The sequence below is a fragment of the Diplotaxodon limnothrissa genome, linkage group LG23, assembly GCF_057381915.1.
Source record: "Diplotaxodon limnothrissa isolate DT_005_m linkage group LG23, D_limnothrissa_male_GT1.1, whole genome shotgun sequence".
Taxonomy (NCBI): domain Eukaryota; kingdom Metazoa; phylum Chordata; class Actinopteri; order Cichliformes; family Cichlidae; genus Diplotaxodon; species Diplotaxodon limnothrissa.
In genome coordinates this window covers 33,383,669-33,398,840 of record NC_140617.1, presented here as the reverse complement: position 1 = coordinate 33,398,840, position 15,172 = coordinate 33,383,669, and the positions used below count along the sequence as shown (strand labels likewise).

General features: G+C 40.8%; 2 protein-coding genes across 3 annotated transcripts; one reads left to right on the top strand and one right to left on the bottom strand.

Moving 5' to 3' along the window:
* Window positions 1-2,755: 2,755 nt before the first annotated feature.
* Window positions 2,756-6,539, top strand: LOC146608549 (ATP synthase F(1) complex catalytic subunit beta, mitochondrial). The gene is made up of 10 exons (XM_085347214.1): window positions 2,756-2,906; window positions 3,695-3,868; window positions 3,970-4,144; window positions 4,317-4,438; window positions 4,518-4,702; window positions 4,795-4,953; window positions 5,138-5,260; window positions 5,433-5,645; window positions 5,730-5,931; window positions 6,078-6,539. The coding sequence occupies exons 1-10, from the start codon at window positions 2,804-2,806 to the stop codon at window positions 6,173-6,175; spliced, it is 1,554 nt and encodes a 517-aa protein (XP_085203340.1). The 5' UTR covers window positions 2,756-2,803; the 3' UTR covers window positions 6,176-6,539.
* Window positions 6,540-7,195: 656 nt separating this feature from the next.
* Window positions 7,196-13,676, bottom strand: LOC146608548 (retinol dehydrogenase 7-like). 2 transcript variants are annotated; one of them, XM_085347731.1, is made up of 6 exons: window positions 13,577-13,676; window positions 11,849-12,017; window positions 11,428-11,742; window positions 8,411-8,669; window positions 8,176-8,339; window positions 7,196-8,095 (listed from the first exon to the last, which is right to left on the bottom strand). In XM_085347731.1, the coding sequence occupies exons 3-6, from the start codon at window positions 11,738-11,740 to the stop codon at window positions 7,872-7,874; spliced, it is 960 nt and encodes a 319-aa protein (XP_085203857.1). In that variant the 5' UTR covers window positions 11,741-11,742; window positions 11,849-12,017; window positions 13,577-13,676; the 3' UTR covers window positions 7,196-7,871. The 2 variants fall into 2 exon arrangements, with proteins under 2 accessions (XP_085203857.1, XP_085203856.1); XM_085347730.1 differs by lacking the exon at window positions 11,849-12,017.
* Window positions 13,677-15,172: the final 1,496 nt, after the last annotated feature.

Below are 15,172 nucleotides of genomic sequence, written 5' to 3'. Positions count from 1 at the left end.
TTTGGGCGCTATGAGTATCATTATTATTATTAGAATTCTATGTTTCTGTTTATTCATGTTTAAGGATTTGTTCTCGGTTGTATCTCACGTTTAGTTTAGTTCAGGTTCCATGTGTCATTCTGTCTGTCTGTCTCAGTGTCAGGTCTGCGTCTTGGTGTAGTGTTCTCGTTTCCTGTTTTATTGTGAAGGTCTGCATCTCATGTGAGTGTGTTCAGTTTTACCTCTGTCTCGTCTTGATTATTCCCAGCTGTGTCCACCACCTGTGTGTAATTCCCCTGTGTTTCTCTGTGTGTATTTAAGTCGTGTCCTCTGTCATTGTAGTTGCTGGTCTGTCTGTGTATTCCACCCTGCTGTCATCTGTGTGTTTCCCTGCTGTCAACCGCCAAGTGTTTCTGCTTGCTTTCGTTCATGTTCAGGTTCTGTAGTCAGTTTGTTCCCAGTCTAGTTTAGTCCTTGTTCGGTTCACCTTTTGTCCATTTTTATTTTGTGTTTAATAAACCACCATCACACCTTTACAAGTGCCTGCTCATCTCACTCGCCGTGACAAAATATTTCCCATATTTCTCTCTCTCTCTCTCTCTCTCTTGTGCAGATGCCTTGAGCCATCTGTTATGTCTTTATATTTTGTTAGCAAAATGGGAATTAAATGTAGCAATTCATTGAAACATGGGCGAACAAACAGTCTGAATTGTATAAGGCACAAACAGAGATTGTACAATTCGAACACAGATGAAACGCTACCTTTGTTTCATCCTCTGACAAGTTTGGCATGGTGGATCACAATTTAAGCCAACTGAATCAAATTAAACACAATTCAATTATATTCATACAGTGCCAAATTACAGAGAGACAGAAATAAATATGTGTATAAACAGATAATGAGTGGAAAAAGGTGCATCATGGGAAGCCCGTAGCATCCTAGGCCTATTATAGAAGGATTCAAGGTCATCCGATCCAGCCCTCACTATAAGCTTTGCTAAAAAGGAAAGTTTTAAGCCTAATCTTAAAAGGGTGAGAGGGTGTTTTTCTCCCAAATCCAAGTTGGGAGCTAGTTCCACAGAAGAGGGCTTCTGCTTCCCAATCTACTTTATACTCTAACAACAAGTAATCCTGCAGTCTGAGGGAGGGTTAAACACTATAATGGGCTGATACAGTAATATGAGGTCTTTAAGATTTGATGGGCGCTGATTATTTAAGATCCTGTATTCGTAGAGAAGAAATTTAAATGAGATTCTGTATGTAACAGGGGGCCAATGTTGGAGAAATAGAATCTCTCTTACTAGACTCTGTCAGTAATCTCACTGCACCATTCTGGATAAACTTTTCAGAGAGTTTTTTGGAGAGCCTAATAATAATGCACTACAACAGTCTGCCCTAGAATTAATAAATGCATGAACTAGTTTTTCAGCATCACTCTGAGTCAGGATGTTAGTGATTTTAGAGATACTGTGCAAATGCAAGTCCTACATTTTTTTAATATAAAAATTGAGAGATGCATCCTGGTCAAAAACAAGATTCCAAGATTCCTCAAAGTGTTACTGGAGGACAATGTAATGCCATCCATAGTAAGTATCTTGTTAAACACCATATTTCTAGCATTTATAGGGCACATTACAGATTCAATTACTGTACTCGGCCCCATTAGATTTTGCTTTTTATAATTCCATCAGTTGAGAAGATTTTCAAAACCACTGTCTGAAATATGGCCGCAAAACAGGACCGAGCCTCAGATGGCTGTAGACACTCACTGTGTACAGTCATCTGTGCGTTTTTCTACCCAGGTATGCTTTTACGGCATTGGCAGTGTATATCCTGGTCATGCTAAATGGCTTTGTGACATCCACTGATCATTTCAGAAACAGCGGATTGATTAAATGAAAGGTCAGATGCATTTTTCAGGATGCAAGTCAAGTCTTTGCTGTTTATTTTCCTGTTTCTTAAGGACATGACTTTCAGCAACAACTGCTGCTACTTCACTGATGAACAGTTTATTCACACCTTCAAAATGGAAAACAAATGATCAATAATGAATGTAAAAAATGAGTATTATAGTAAAATATTGAACAATATAAAGGGAATATGGGATATTTTAAATTGCATTGTTAAAAGCAGTTCTGGACAACAAAATTGTCCTCAATATTTTATTGATAATGGCAATAAATGTGCAAAATTTAAAAAAGTGGTTTGACAGGAACAAACTAAATCTAAGTAAAACTAAAATCACAATTCAATTATTGTTGAATTAACCCTAACCCTATTACTGTTATTACTATTATTGCACAGTACTCTCCAATTTATGCTGTGAAACTTTAACATTAGCAAGGTAATTTCGATTTACATGTACAATAAAAATAAAGGGCTATTCTGTTCTGTAAAGTCTACTGGCTGTTGCTATAATGTAAACACGGTAGAAGTGTCTTGAGGCAAACTGAGGCAACTATTTCTCATTTTAATGAGGGCACTGTCAGTGACCTATAATAAAAATAGGTTACATGGATAACACTAGTTATTTAGAGTTACATCAGGGTTTTTATTTAATTTGGCTACCCCACTGAGAGTCCAAACCATCTACATTAACTAAAACAAAGAATTATAACTGTGATTATAACATTTCGTTTGGGCGGTCATTTGGTTCAAATAAGCCAGCTCTATCGAGGTCACAATGTCAACTGCATGTGCTTAACTACTACGCATGCTCGTTGTGGCGTGTTTTACGTTGTGCGCAGGCGCAGTTCGTCTAAGCGGTCATACGTTATAAAGCCTGAAGTTCCTCTGTCTCTTTCCACCTTCAGCCATTTTGACAATGTTAGGAGCTGTGGGACGCTGCTGCACCGGGGCTTTGCAGGCTCTGAAGCCTGGAGTCCAGCCCTTGAAGGCTCTTGTTGGATCCCCAGCTGTCCTTTCACGTGAGTCCTGCATGCTCGTTGTTTCTGGAAAGAAGATTGTTTAAAGAACAGACGCATTTACGTGGCTGTCAGAAGAGGGCAGGGACCATGCTAAACTTAGCTGGTGCTAGCAACACGCTGGCTTGCCTGCCGGTGGCTTAGCAGGCCTTAATATTAAAATGTACATTTTAAATCAGCCGGAGTGTTTCCAAAACATTAAATGGATACACATGTGTGCAAACAGATCTTTTCATGGTTACTTCGCATTGTGAAATGAGCAGACTGTATTATTCTTGTGTTATTAGAAATGACCTCTGTAATGACATGAGGCGGTCGAAGACTGCTGTTAGCATTCGTAGTTGCAGATTAGCAGGGTTAGACAGTCGGTAACACGGTTCACTTTTGTGATACGTGTGGAGGTAATACAGTGCCAAAATAACAAAACTATAAAGGGAAAAACAAAGTTGTGTCACTGAGTTTGTGGCCAAGTATGCAGCATTAGCAATTCTAGCTCGGAATCGCTATCCATTCATCTGTCACTGTTGGCTCTGACGCTATTTAGTGGGAGAACTCGCTTATTTGCACTTAATAAAATAAACTGAAATTTTACTGAATTCTGCTTAGTACTGCTGTTTCACTTTCCAGTTTAAAAACTTATTCGCAGATTAGCATAAGCCACTTGACATTGAGATGTACCGGCCGGACACACACAAGTATAGAAGCCCTTTTCGGTGCTTCTTCCGGCCATAATGCATAACAAGGTCACAGCTGCAGCACATCTGTATGACACTCAGTGGTTCATGTTCCAGGTAGAGACTATGTCGCACCTGCCGCCGCTGCCAGCACCGCCAACGGACGCATTGTGGCTGTCATTGGTGCCGTTGTCGATGTCCAGTTCGATGAGGGTCTCCCTCCCATTCTCAATGCCCTGGAGGTGGCAGGCCGTGAATCCAGGCTAGTCCTGGAGGTGGCACAGCATCTTGGTGAGCCAGCTGGATTATACTCTTCAACTACCTAGCTACAATACCACTAGCAACTCTTTCTTAGGTTAAACAGACACATCAAAAGCACTTTCTGTTTTTAGGGGAGAACACAGTGCGTACCATTGCTATGGATGGTACTGAGGGTCTGGTCCGTGGACAGAAGGTTCTGGACACTGGTGCCCCCATCAGAATTCCAGTGGGTCCCGAGACCCTGGGCAGGATTATGAATGTCATCGGGGAGCCTATTGATGAGAGGGGTCCCATCTCCACCAAACAGTAAGTACACTTTGAAAATATCCTGCAGTTTTTTGTATGAGGTTTAAACATGCACAGTCTGAAGCAATAATAAAACCTGTTATGATAGGACATATATAGATGCTGTGCTTTTAAATGTTAACTGGTGTGTTCAGTGATTACATTAATCTACTTTTTTTCCCCTTCTTCCCAGGACTGCACCTATCCATGCAGAGGCTCCTGAATTCACTGACATGAGTGTGGAACAGGAGATTCTGGTTACTGGCATTAAGGTTGTGGACCTGCTGGCTCCCTATGCCAAGGGAGGAAAGATCGGTATGAGCCCAAACATGCACGTTTTCTCAGCCTTGACTTTGATGCGTGATAAACTAACTTGGTTTTCTCGACTTGACAGGTCTGTTCGGTGGTGCCGGTGTAGGCAAGACTGTATTGATCATGGAGCTGATCAACAACGTGGCCAAGGCCCATGGTGGTTACTCTGTGTTTGCTGGTGTGGGAGAGCGTACCCGTGAGGGGAATGACTTGTACCATGAAATGATTGAGTCTGGTGTGATCAACCTGAAGGATACCACCTCCAAGGTGAGGACTGTGGAAAGCAACTTTAAAAAGATGCATTTTTATTATAGCACATTCCAAAATGTCTGCTTTAACCAAACTCTTGTCCATGCTAGGTGGCGCTGGTGTACGGACAGATGAACGAGCCCCCCGGTGCCCGTGCCAGAGTTGCTCTGACTGGATTGACTGTGGCTGAATATTTCCGTGACCAGGAGGGTCAGGATGTGCTGCTCTTCATTGACAACATCTTCCGCTTCACACAGGCTGGCTCTGAGGTCTGTGCAACTTGATTTAAACCAAAGCTTTCCTTAAAAATAAAGATTTACAACTGTTCTAGCTACACCACACATCCAATGTAAAGATTCTCATTTCAAAAGTTATTTTGTTTCCCCCTCTTCCTCCTTCAAATACACTGATTCTGTCAAACTGCAATCTTGATGACTTCACCTTCTCTCTCAGGTGTCTGCTCTGCTGGGTCGTATTCCCTCTGCTGTGGGTTACCAGCCCACTCTGGCCACTGACATGGGTACCATGCAGGAGAGAATCACCACCACCAAGAAGGGTTCAATCACATCTGTGCAGGTGAGGTTTGAGGAGTGCTGAGTCTGCATTTTAGAAATCAAAAATTTACTTTGACATAAGCTGGAAACTATCTTACTGACAGTAAAGAATAAATCCTAGTTTTATATGTTGCTTGGCAACCTAAAGGGTAACCTAGGACTTCCAAAAATGCTAACAAGTCCTGTGTTTCCAGGCCATTTACGTGCCTGCTGACGATTTGACTGACCCTGCCCCCGCCACCACCTTCGCTCACTTGGATGCCACCACCGTGTTGTCCCGTGCCATCGCTGAGCTGGGCATCTACCCTGCTGTCGACCCCCTGGACTCAACTTCCCGTATCATGGACCCCAACATTGTCGGAGCCGAGCACTACGATGTTGCTCGTGGCGTGCAGAAAATCCTTCAGGTTTGCAGCTTTATTGGTACCATTAGAATTAACATGACAACTGTAAGTGCTTCAAACAAACTAGGCTACTTTCTTCTTCTGTAGGACTACAAATCACTACAGGATATCATTGCCATCCTGGGTATGGATGAGTTGTCTGAGGAGGATAAACTCACTGTGGCTCGTGCCCGTAAGATCCAGCGTTTCCTGTCTCAGCCATTCCAAGTGGCCGAGGTCTTCACTGGCCACTTGGGCAAGCTGGTGCCCCTCAAGGAAACCATCAAGGGCTTCAAGAGCATCCTTGGTGGTAAGTTTGAATTGTCCATTTTTTTTTTTAAATTTTTATTTTTTTTTTAATTTATTTATGTTTTAATTTTTTTATGGCTTGTGATCCTCAACTTCCTCAGCTCTGTTTATAATTTAATTGCCTTTTTTGTTCTCATTTCATTTCAGGTGAGTATGATGCTCTGCCCGAGCAAGCCTTCTACATGGTCGGTCCAATTGAGGAGGTGGTTCAGAAAGCTGAGAAACTGGCTGAGGAGCACTCATAAACATCCAGACAACCTAACTGAAGGGAAGAGAGAAGAGTAGAAGCAGAGAGGCCCTGTGGTTAGGAGCACTTGGTTTGTAAAACATGTCAAAATACAAATGTACCTGTCTTGTCATCCTGAAAAAGTTCTATTTAATGTTTCCAGTGAAAGACGGAATAAAACAGTCTTTACATAAAACTCATCGTTAACTGCATATTTTCTCAATGGTTATACTTGTAGTGGAAAATCTTGTTGCTGGTAAAGGAGTTAAAGAAATGGCTGTCCTTGTCTACTTTGACCAGAAGATGGCATTCTGGAGCTGCTATGTTAAGCTATCAACTGTGCTGCAGCTTGTCACATGCTGAAATAAAACAGTTGAACAATTCTGTCATTCTGCAGTTGTTTACTTGGTCAAAGTAGTCAAGACGATCTGAAATTGTACATTTATATGTACAAATTAAGTCAACATGCGCCAATTTACATGCTTTCCAAAAACATGTACAGCAGAGTTTTATTGAACCTAAAAAAAAAAGGGGTTATTGTGGCTAAAACCTATTTAATGCTTGAATCGGGGGTAAAAAAAAATAAAGTTGGTATGAAATCAAATCTTTTCTAAAGACAGTTGACTGTCATGCAGACATAACAGTGTTGACAGATGCAGCCAGTTTGACAGACTAAAACTAAATATTTAAAACGTGATGTTTCAGAAATAATTTTATTTCAGTGTTTCAAGCTTTTCACAGAAGCGTTATACAAATGACCACTCTAGATCTCAAACTGCTGTCAGACGCCAGCAGGGACTATATGAATATAAGAATAAACAAAAGCGTGAAGGTACTACCTAAATACAGAGTTTTGGCTCTAAATCTGGTTTTATTAGAAAGCACTAATGGCATTACTGTTTACAGGAACAATGACAGAATATAAAGGCTTAATATAAAAAAAAAAATGTATGTATATGTGTGTATATATATACACACACACACACACACGTGTATATATATGTGTGTGTGTATATATATATAGTGTGTGTATGGTTTCATATAGGAAAGATTGTTAGTGCCACTGGAGACAAAAATACTATGTATTTAAACAGTTTGACTCCTCGTCTAGATAGGAGTCATGAAGTAAAATGAACAGAATGAACCTTACAACCTCGTGTCCACCAGGTCAGTGACTCCCTCCAAGGTAAGATTAGCACTGCATCCTAAAAAACAAGATTTTATCTTTTCTGTATCTTTTGGACATACAGTTCTATTTTTATTTGTGCAGCTAACTCTACCAATAACTAAACATTTTGCTTTGTAACTTAAGAAGTTAAAATCCTGCAGGTGGCATTGCAGTCTTGTTTTGATACTGCAAAACAAGGCATTTCTACTATTTGAAGTATAGCAACAACACGATCCTGCTCGCTGTGTACTTTGAAACCAAGTGTGAACTGGACTTTTTTTTTTTTTTTTTTTTATTGGTCTTTCTTAACCTTTCCCACATGCCTATCAATAATCTCATGGACACAGGTCTTTTCATCTGTTCAGACTAGCTGTAGATAAGATGGCCTTGAAAATGCCTTTGTGAAAAAGGTGCAAAGGTTCCTTTCTGAGAAAGTAATGTGATAAGTAATGAGAACAGATTGAAAGACAAAGCCTTTCTGAAATCAGTTAAATTTACTGATGCATGAGATGTACATACAGAGAGAATGCCTTTATTACATGCAAAGTTATTCTATCTGCTTGGCGATGGGAATAGCTTCCAGCTTCAGGATGTAATCACTGATGCAGGTTGGCATGTAGGATAGCGGCAGCCAGAAGAACTTGGCGTCCCAGCCTGGGGAGTAGCGAGTGCGAGGATGGACAGCAGCCACGGCATGTTCCATGCAGCTGACCACTTTCATCAAGTCTGCATCACTCATTTTGGCAACTTTGTCAGTTAAGGTTGTTAATGCTAAAAGGGGCAAATAAATGAAATAAGAACAAATAATCAGTTGGGAACCAAAATAAATGGAAGTGGTAATCCACATATACCTTTCTGTAGGTATGCCGTTCCATAATCATCTCGGACTTCCTGTGGAAGTTTATCCCAGATCATTTTAATGTTTTTGCTCAGGATAGCACTGTTGGTCACATTTGTCTTGAAGAAGCCTGGCTCAATGCAGAGGACCTTCACACCAAAAGGTGCCATATTTAACCTAAGAAGGACATTTCATCAACCTGGGAAATCTTTGTATTATCATACCAATATTTTATGAGTTCTCCTTACCTGAGGCTGTCATTGAATGCTTCAACACCGTACTTTGAGACAGTATATGGGCCCCCAACAGGACTGATCCTTCCAAACACACTGGCAACGTTCACCACCCTTCCCCTTGCCTTTTTTATGAGCGGTAGGACGCTTAGGGTCACACCAATCACCCCATTCAGGTTCACATCCAGCATGGGTTTGTAGTCATTGAGGGTCAGCCAGTCACATGGGGCACTGGGAATGGAGATGCCGGCATTGTTCACTACAGCCCACAGGCCTAAAATAATGAAAAAGAGCACATACAGTCTACTGAAATTCATCTGTTCTTGACCAGTAATGTTTTATGTGCACTAGCAACAGTAGTTGATCGACATCCAAATGGGAAAAATAACTCAAAGCGAAATTATTCTGCTCAAGTCCAGGTCCATATTTTTATCCCTAAACTCTACTACAGTCAGGCTGCATGACAGAGTTTAGAATAAACCCTGCTTATCTCATACTGGTTCTTATCTGTATGTTTGTAAAAGCAAACTCAGTCTCCTCCTACTATAAGACCCTCCTATCATTAGCTTTCTTCTGACTGGCTGCCTGGGATGACCATATTATGCTTCCAAGGAGCCAGACATTCTTTTTAATAGTTGAGCAATAGTTCTGCAGGCTTTCTGGAGGTCTTTAAATTTTTTTCTTTGGACATTTGGACCCTAAAAGGGACCCCAGAGAGTACTGTGCAGTATCTTAGGACTGTGCTCTTCTGGACAGAGATCTGGGATTTTATTCCTGGGACTTGCTGCAGCCACTCACCTAGCTGGAGTTCATAGTAGCATTCCCACAGCACCCTGTTACCATCACTTCCCCATTTCTCATTGTAGATACATATTGAAGACATCTAATATATGAAGCAAGATATATGGAATTATGTAGCAAAGAGAAAATTAATAAATAACTCTAAATACGTCTTATATTGTAGATTCCTGAAAGTAGCCACCCTTTACTACTTTCAGGGTTGACATCACAGTAAACCGTTGGCCTTTTGTCAATGAGCTTCATGATGTATTCACCTCAAATGGTTTTCACTTCACAGGTGTGCCTTGTCAGGGTTCATTTGTGAAATTTCTTGCTTTCTTAATGGGGTTGGGACCATCAGTTGTGTTGGTCAGGTTGGTACACTGCTGACAGCCCTATTTGACAACCGTTAGAATTCATTTTATGGCAAGAACTAATCAGCTAATTAAAAAGAAACGAAAGTACATCATTACTTTAAGGACTGAAGGTCAGTCAGTACAGAATATTGCAAAAACTTTGAATGTGTCCCCAAGTGCAGTCGCAAAAACCATCATGGCTACGATGAAACTGGCTCACACGAGGACCGCCCCAGGAAAGGAAGACCAAGTGTCACCTCTGCTGCTGAGGAAAAATTCATCCGAGTCACCAGCCTCAGAAGTCACAAGTTAACAGCACCTCAGATTAGAGCCCAAATAAATGCCACACAGAGTTCCAGTAGCAGACACATGCATAGTTCTCACTGTAAAGCATGGAGGAGTAGGTGTGATGCTTTACTGTTGACACTTGGGGATTTATTCAAAATTGAAAGCACACTGAATCAGCATGGCTACCACAGCATCCTGTGGGATGAGATGGACTGCAGAGTGAAGACAAAAGGGCCAATGAGTGCTCAGCATCTCTGGGAAATCCTTCAAGCTTGTTGGAAAACCATTTCAGGTGACGACCTCATGAAGCTCATTGAGAGAATGCCAAGAGTGTGCAAAGGAGTAATCAAAGCAAAGGGTGGATATTTTGAAGAATCAAACAACTAAAACATGTTTTGAGTTATTTCACACTTTTGTCTTTACTACATAATTCCACGTGTTCATTCAGAGTTTTGATGCCTTCAGTGAGAATCTACAATGTAAACAGTCATGAAACTGGAGAAAAAACCTTAAATGAAATCTTGTATCTGAGCAGCAGGATTTTAAATTTGTTCTGAATTTAACAGGGAGCCAATGAAGAGACGCGAATATAGGAGGAATATGCTCTCTATTTCTAGTCCCTGTGAGTCCTCTTGCTGCAGCATTTTGGATTAACTGGAGGCTTTTCAGGGAGTTTTTAGGACATCTTGATAATAATGAATTACAGTAGTCCATCCTAGAAGTAATAAATGCATGAACTAGTTTTTCAGCATCACTCCGAGACAGGAGATTTCTAACTTTAGAGATTTTGCACAAATGGATGTGCACAATATTGTCACATAATAAAATTAGGAATTAAATAAAAATTTTCTAACTGGGATGTTGGATCTTGGAACAAGCTTTTTAACTAGTTGTTTAGTCCTATGTACCCACATAATCCACCATTTGCGCTTCCTGTCATATGGAGTGTTACTAGCAGAGTTTCAGTGATGCTCAGTGGAGTCCTTTATTTACATTTGGGTCACACATAGCTGCTGGCATCTCCTCCTTCATACCCTGGTTGTACTTGGTATAATCTGTTTCTGCCTCGAGTGCTGAAACATATTTGTTGCTTCCACCTTCAAGCAAGAACAGTTTTTTGCATATTTTGCAAAGTACTTTATTGGAGGTTGTTGAAGCAGCTCTCTTTTAGGTATTCAAATTGTTGCTGACACATGTGCCTGGGCTTCCGTCATGCGTGCACATACTAAGGAAAGTTAACATGTGGCATTGCTATTAGAGTGATATCAGGCTATTACATTTTTATATCACTTAAAAATGTATACATGTCTTCTGCAATAATACCTGTATACATTTTTATATCACTTAAAAATGTATACAGGTATTATTGCAGAAGACATGATATGGCACAGTCCTACCAGGAAATGTACAGTTGGTGAGACCTCTGTGATTTTCAACCATTTATTTATTTTTTACCAGTTGGCATAAAGAAAAAGAACATCCTATAGACTTACTTGGTCTTAATGGTGCTATTGAAAGTCAGAGGTCACAAACATAAACAGCACTCAAACTCTGTGGGGAAACAGCTATTTAAATGAAGTGCAGGTATTTCCACCAAATAAAACTTACCACGTGCCCCAACCATATCCTTGATCATTGCCGCAACTTTGTCAATGCTTTCCTGAGAACTAACATCCAGATGAGTTGTGATCAGGTTGCTGGAGCAGGACTTCTTTAGATCCTCTTCTCCTTTCTCAGTGAAACAAGAGGCAATCACTCGAAAGCCCTGCTTGTCAAGATGCCGGGCCAGAAGATTCCCAAAGCCACTGTCGCAGCCTGTGATGTACACATACTTGCTGTTTTTGTCAGAGACCCTGGGGAGCTCTCTGATCCAACGGTACAGGTAGTAGAGAACCACCAGGCCCAGAAGGTACAGGTACATGACTGGAAGGACAAAGGAACGTATGTTTACTCGTTACTGGCTGTTTTAACAAAGTGAACAGAGTAAGCCACGTGACAACACTGTTGTGTAAGGCCAACTTTAAGGTACCTCTGCATGTTTGATTTGGCTTTCTTTTTTCTTAATAACAGAAGCCAGTGTTCTTTTCGTCGACAGTCCCAAGCCCAAGTCTCATGGCCAAAGTTAACAGTGAAGGCATCCATGTGCTGAGCAACAGGATTCATGGTTAAGCAGTGGCCTGCTGGAGGTCATTTTGTATCTGAGCAAACGATCAGGAACAGACTTGATGAGGGTGGCCTGAGGGTCCGACGTCCTCTGACAGACTAACAAACTCAAGTTAGTGTTTAATTTGAACTGGGTGTTCTTCCAGTGTATGTGTTGGTGTTCTTAAGGTCAGTCATTGCAAACAAGGCCTGTGCAGGTGTACACCCTGTATGAACCTCATACAGTTCAAATTGGGAGAAAAGCTAAAATAAATGTGCTAATTATAACTGACATCTAAATGAACTTTTGCTATTAACAGAGGGCAAAAAAAGACGACTGTAAAGTTAGGCTTGGTTGTACTTAATAACATGATATTAATAATCATGATTAAACGTATTCAACTTATTAAAGATTACTTTGAGCTGAACCAAAGTAGGTGACATGGATTCAAAATGGTTTATGCTACAAGTCTGTGTCCCCCCATTAAATTAAGCTAAACTAAACTTATTTAAAGAATTCCCAGTGTTCCAGGCTTCACTGTCTTGTTCCAGATGTTGCATCTGCAGATTCATCATTTTAATTATTAATCATTTGTTTGTAAATGCTGGTAAGTAAATGCTGTTTATTTCAGCATACAACTATTCAATTCAGTTCAATTCTATTTTTTAGTATAGCTCCAACAAGAGCTGCCCCAAGGTGCTTTACATTGTACTGTAAAGGCAAATACTTGTTGGCAGTGGGAAGAAAAAAAAAAAACTCTCTTTTAACAGGAAGAAACCTCCAACAAAACCAGACTCTGGTAGGGGCGGCCATCTGCAGCCACAGTTACCAGTTTACAGAAGTGCATGTCTGTGACAATACATCATAAAACATTACGTGGTTAAAAAATAAATGCATTTCATTGATTAAACTCGTAATTGTACGGTGTAGCGTATAATTGTAGTGGCTTACAATATAAAGCGACTAGAGGCAACTGTTGTGTTCCCAGGGAGCCTCCCTCTCTTAATGCACTATGGAGCATATCAAATCAGTGCCTTCCTCTCCTCTATACATGAAGCGTAAGGCTCAGACATTCCTATGATTATGCCTTTTCCTGTTAGTTTGCATTTGTGGGAGCTGATTTCTTTAACCGCTCTTTACAGAGACGTTTTTTTTGCCCTCTACCTGCTCAGTTTGAAGGAAGAGTCCACGGCCAACATTGTTCATTATTTTAAATAAAAAACAAACAAACTCAGTGACGATGTTAGGTCGTCTAAAGTTAATTAAACTTGCAGCTAAACGCACTTCATTTAAAGTCCGCCTCTAAATGTTCACAGATGTGACCAATTTACGACTACAAACTTTTGGAGTTTATTTGTTGACTGGTTGAAATAGTTGACGTGGAATCCAGCTGACCTGGAAGATGGGACTTGGACGCTTCTTTGCTCAATCCGACAGCAGAACAAAGCTGGGGTCATATGGAACCGAGTTCAAAGTACATTAACTCGAAGTTTCTTAACCCTTTTGAAACAAATATTAAAGCGTCCACCAAACGTACTGAAAATGTAACACTATTCATCTACTCAACTACTGACTTATGCCAGTAATGTGCTGTCAGTACACGGGATTTCTTACCTGATCCGAAGAAGATTTCACAGACAGTTTGTGACAACGTACGTATCCCCAACTGAGTTTGTTACCCTGCATCGGGAGCGCGCACTGGACAGGGAGAGCCGATCCAGTTGACCCCGCCTACTAGTTTAGTCTTTTCTGTTCTTTCTTTCTTCTTTCTTTCAGTTGTATTGGCGGTTGGCAAACAATTGAAAGGTGCATTACCGCCACCAACTGGTATGTAGTATGGTCTGGAACGACGCTCAAAAAAAAAAAAATCCTTCCAAACAGGTTCCCCTCTCTTAAAAACTGAAATAAGGCCTGATAACTTTTACTTCCCGATTCCTTTCGCAACAAATCAACCAAATCCAGTGTGATTTTTAGGTTACTAAGATTTTGAATCAAATGTCTCCTCTCAACCTGATACCTCTGACACTGCAACATGACATGTTCTACAGTTTCCTCTACCCCACAGTAATCACATTTTCCGGTACTATGTTTCCGTATCATGAATAACGTATTATTCAAGCCAGTATGTCCAAATCTCAGTCTGGATATGATCACCTCCTCCCTCCTAGTCCGTCCTGCATTTCTCATTCCTCCCACCCTCCTTTGAATCTTACAGGGAGTGCAGAATTATTAGGCAAGTTGTATTTTTGAGGAATAATTTTATTATTGAACAACAACCATGTTCTCAATGAACCCAAAAAACTCATTAATATCAAAGCTGAATGTTTTTGGAAGTAGTTTTTAGTTTGTTTTTAGTTTTAGCTATTTTAGGGGGATATCTGTGTGTGCAGGTGACTATTACTGTGCATAATTATTAGGCAACTTAACAAAAAACAAATATATACCCATTTCAATTATTTATTTTTACCAGTGACACCAATATAACATCTCCACATACACAAATATACATTTCTGACATTCAAAAACAAAACAAAAACAAATCAGCGACCAATATAGCCACCTTTCTTTGCAAGGACACTCAAAAGCCTGCCATCCATGGATTCTGTCAGTGTTTTGATCTGTTCACCATCAACATTGCGTGCAGCAGCAACCACAGCCTCCCAGACACTGTTCAGAGAGGTGTACTGTTGTCCCTCCTTGTAAATCTCACATTTGATGATGGACCACAGGTTCTCAATGGGGTTCAGATCAGGTGAACAAGGAGGCCATGTCATTAGTTTTTCTTCTTTTATACCCTTTCTTGCCAGCCACGCTGTGGAGTACTTGGACGCGTGTGATGGAGCATTGTCCTGCATGAAAATCATGTTTTTCTTGAAGGATGCAGACTTCTTCCTGTACCTCTGCTTGAAGAAGGTGTCTTCCAGAAACTGGCAGTAGGACTGGGAGTTGAGCTTGACTCCATCCTCAACCCGAAAAGGCCCCACAAGCTCATCTTTGATGATACCAGCCCAAACCAGTACTCCACCTCCACCTTGCTGGTGTCTGAGTCGGACTGGAGCTCTCTGCCCTTTACCAATCCAGCCACGGGCCCATCCATCTGGCCCATCAAGACTCACTCTCATTTCATCAGTCCATAAAACCTTAGGAAACCAGTCTTGAGATATTTCTTGGCCCAGTCTTGACGTTTCAGCTTGTGTGTCTTGTTCAGTG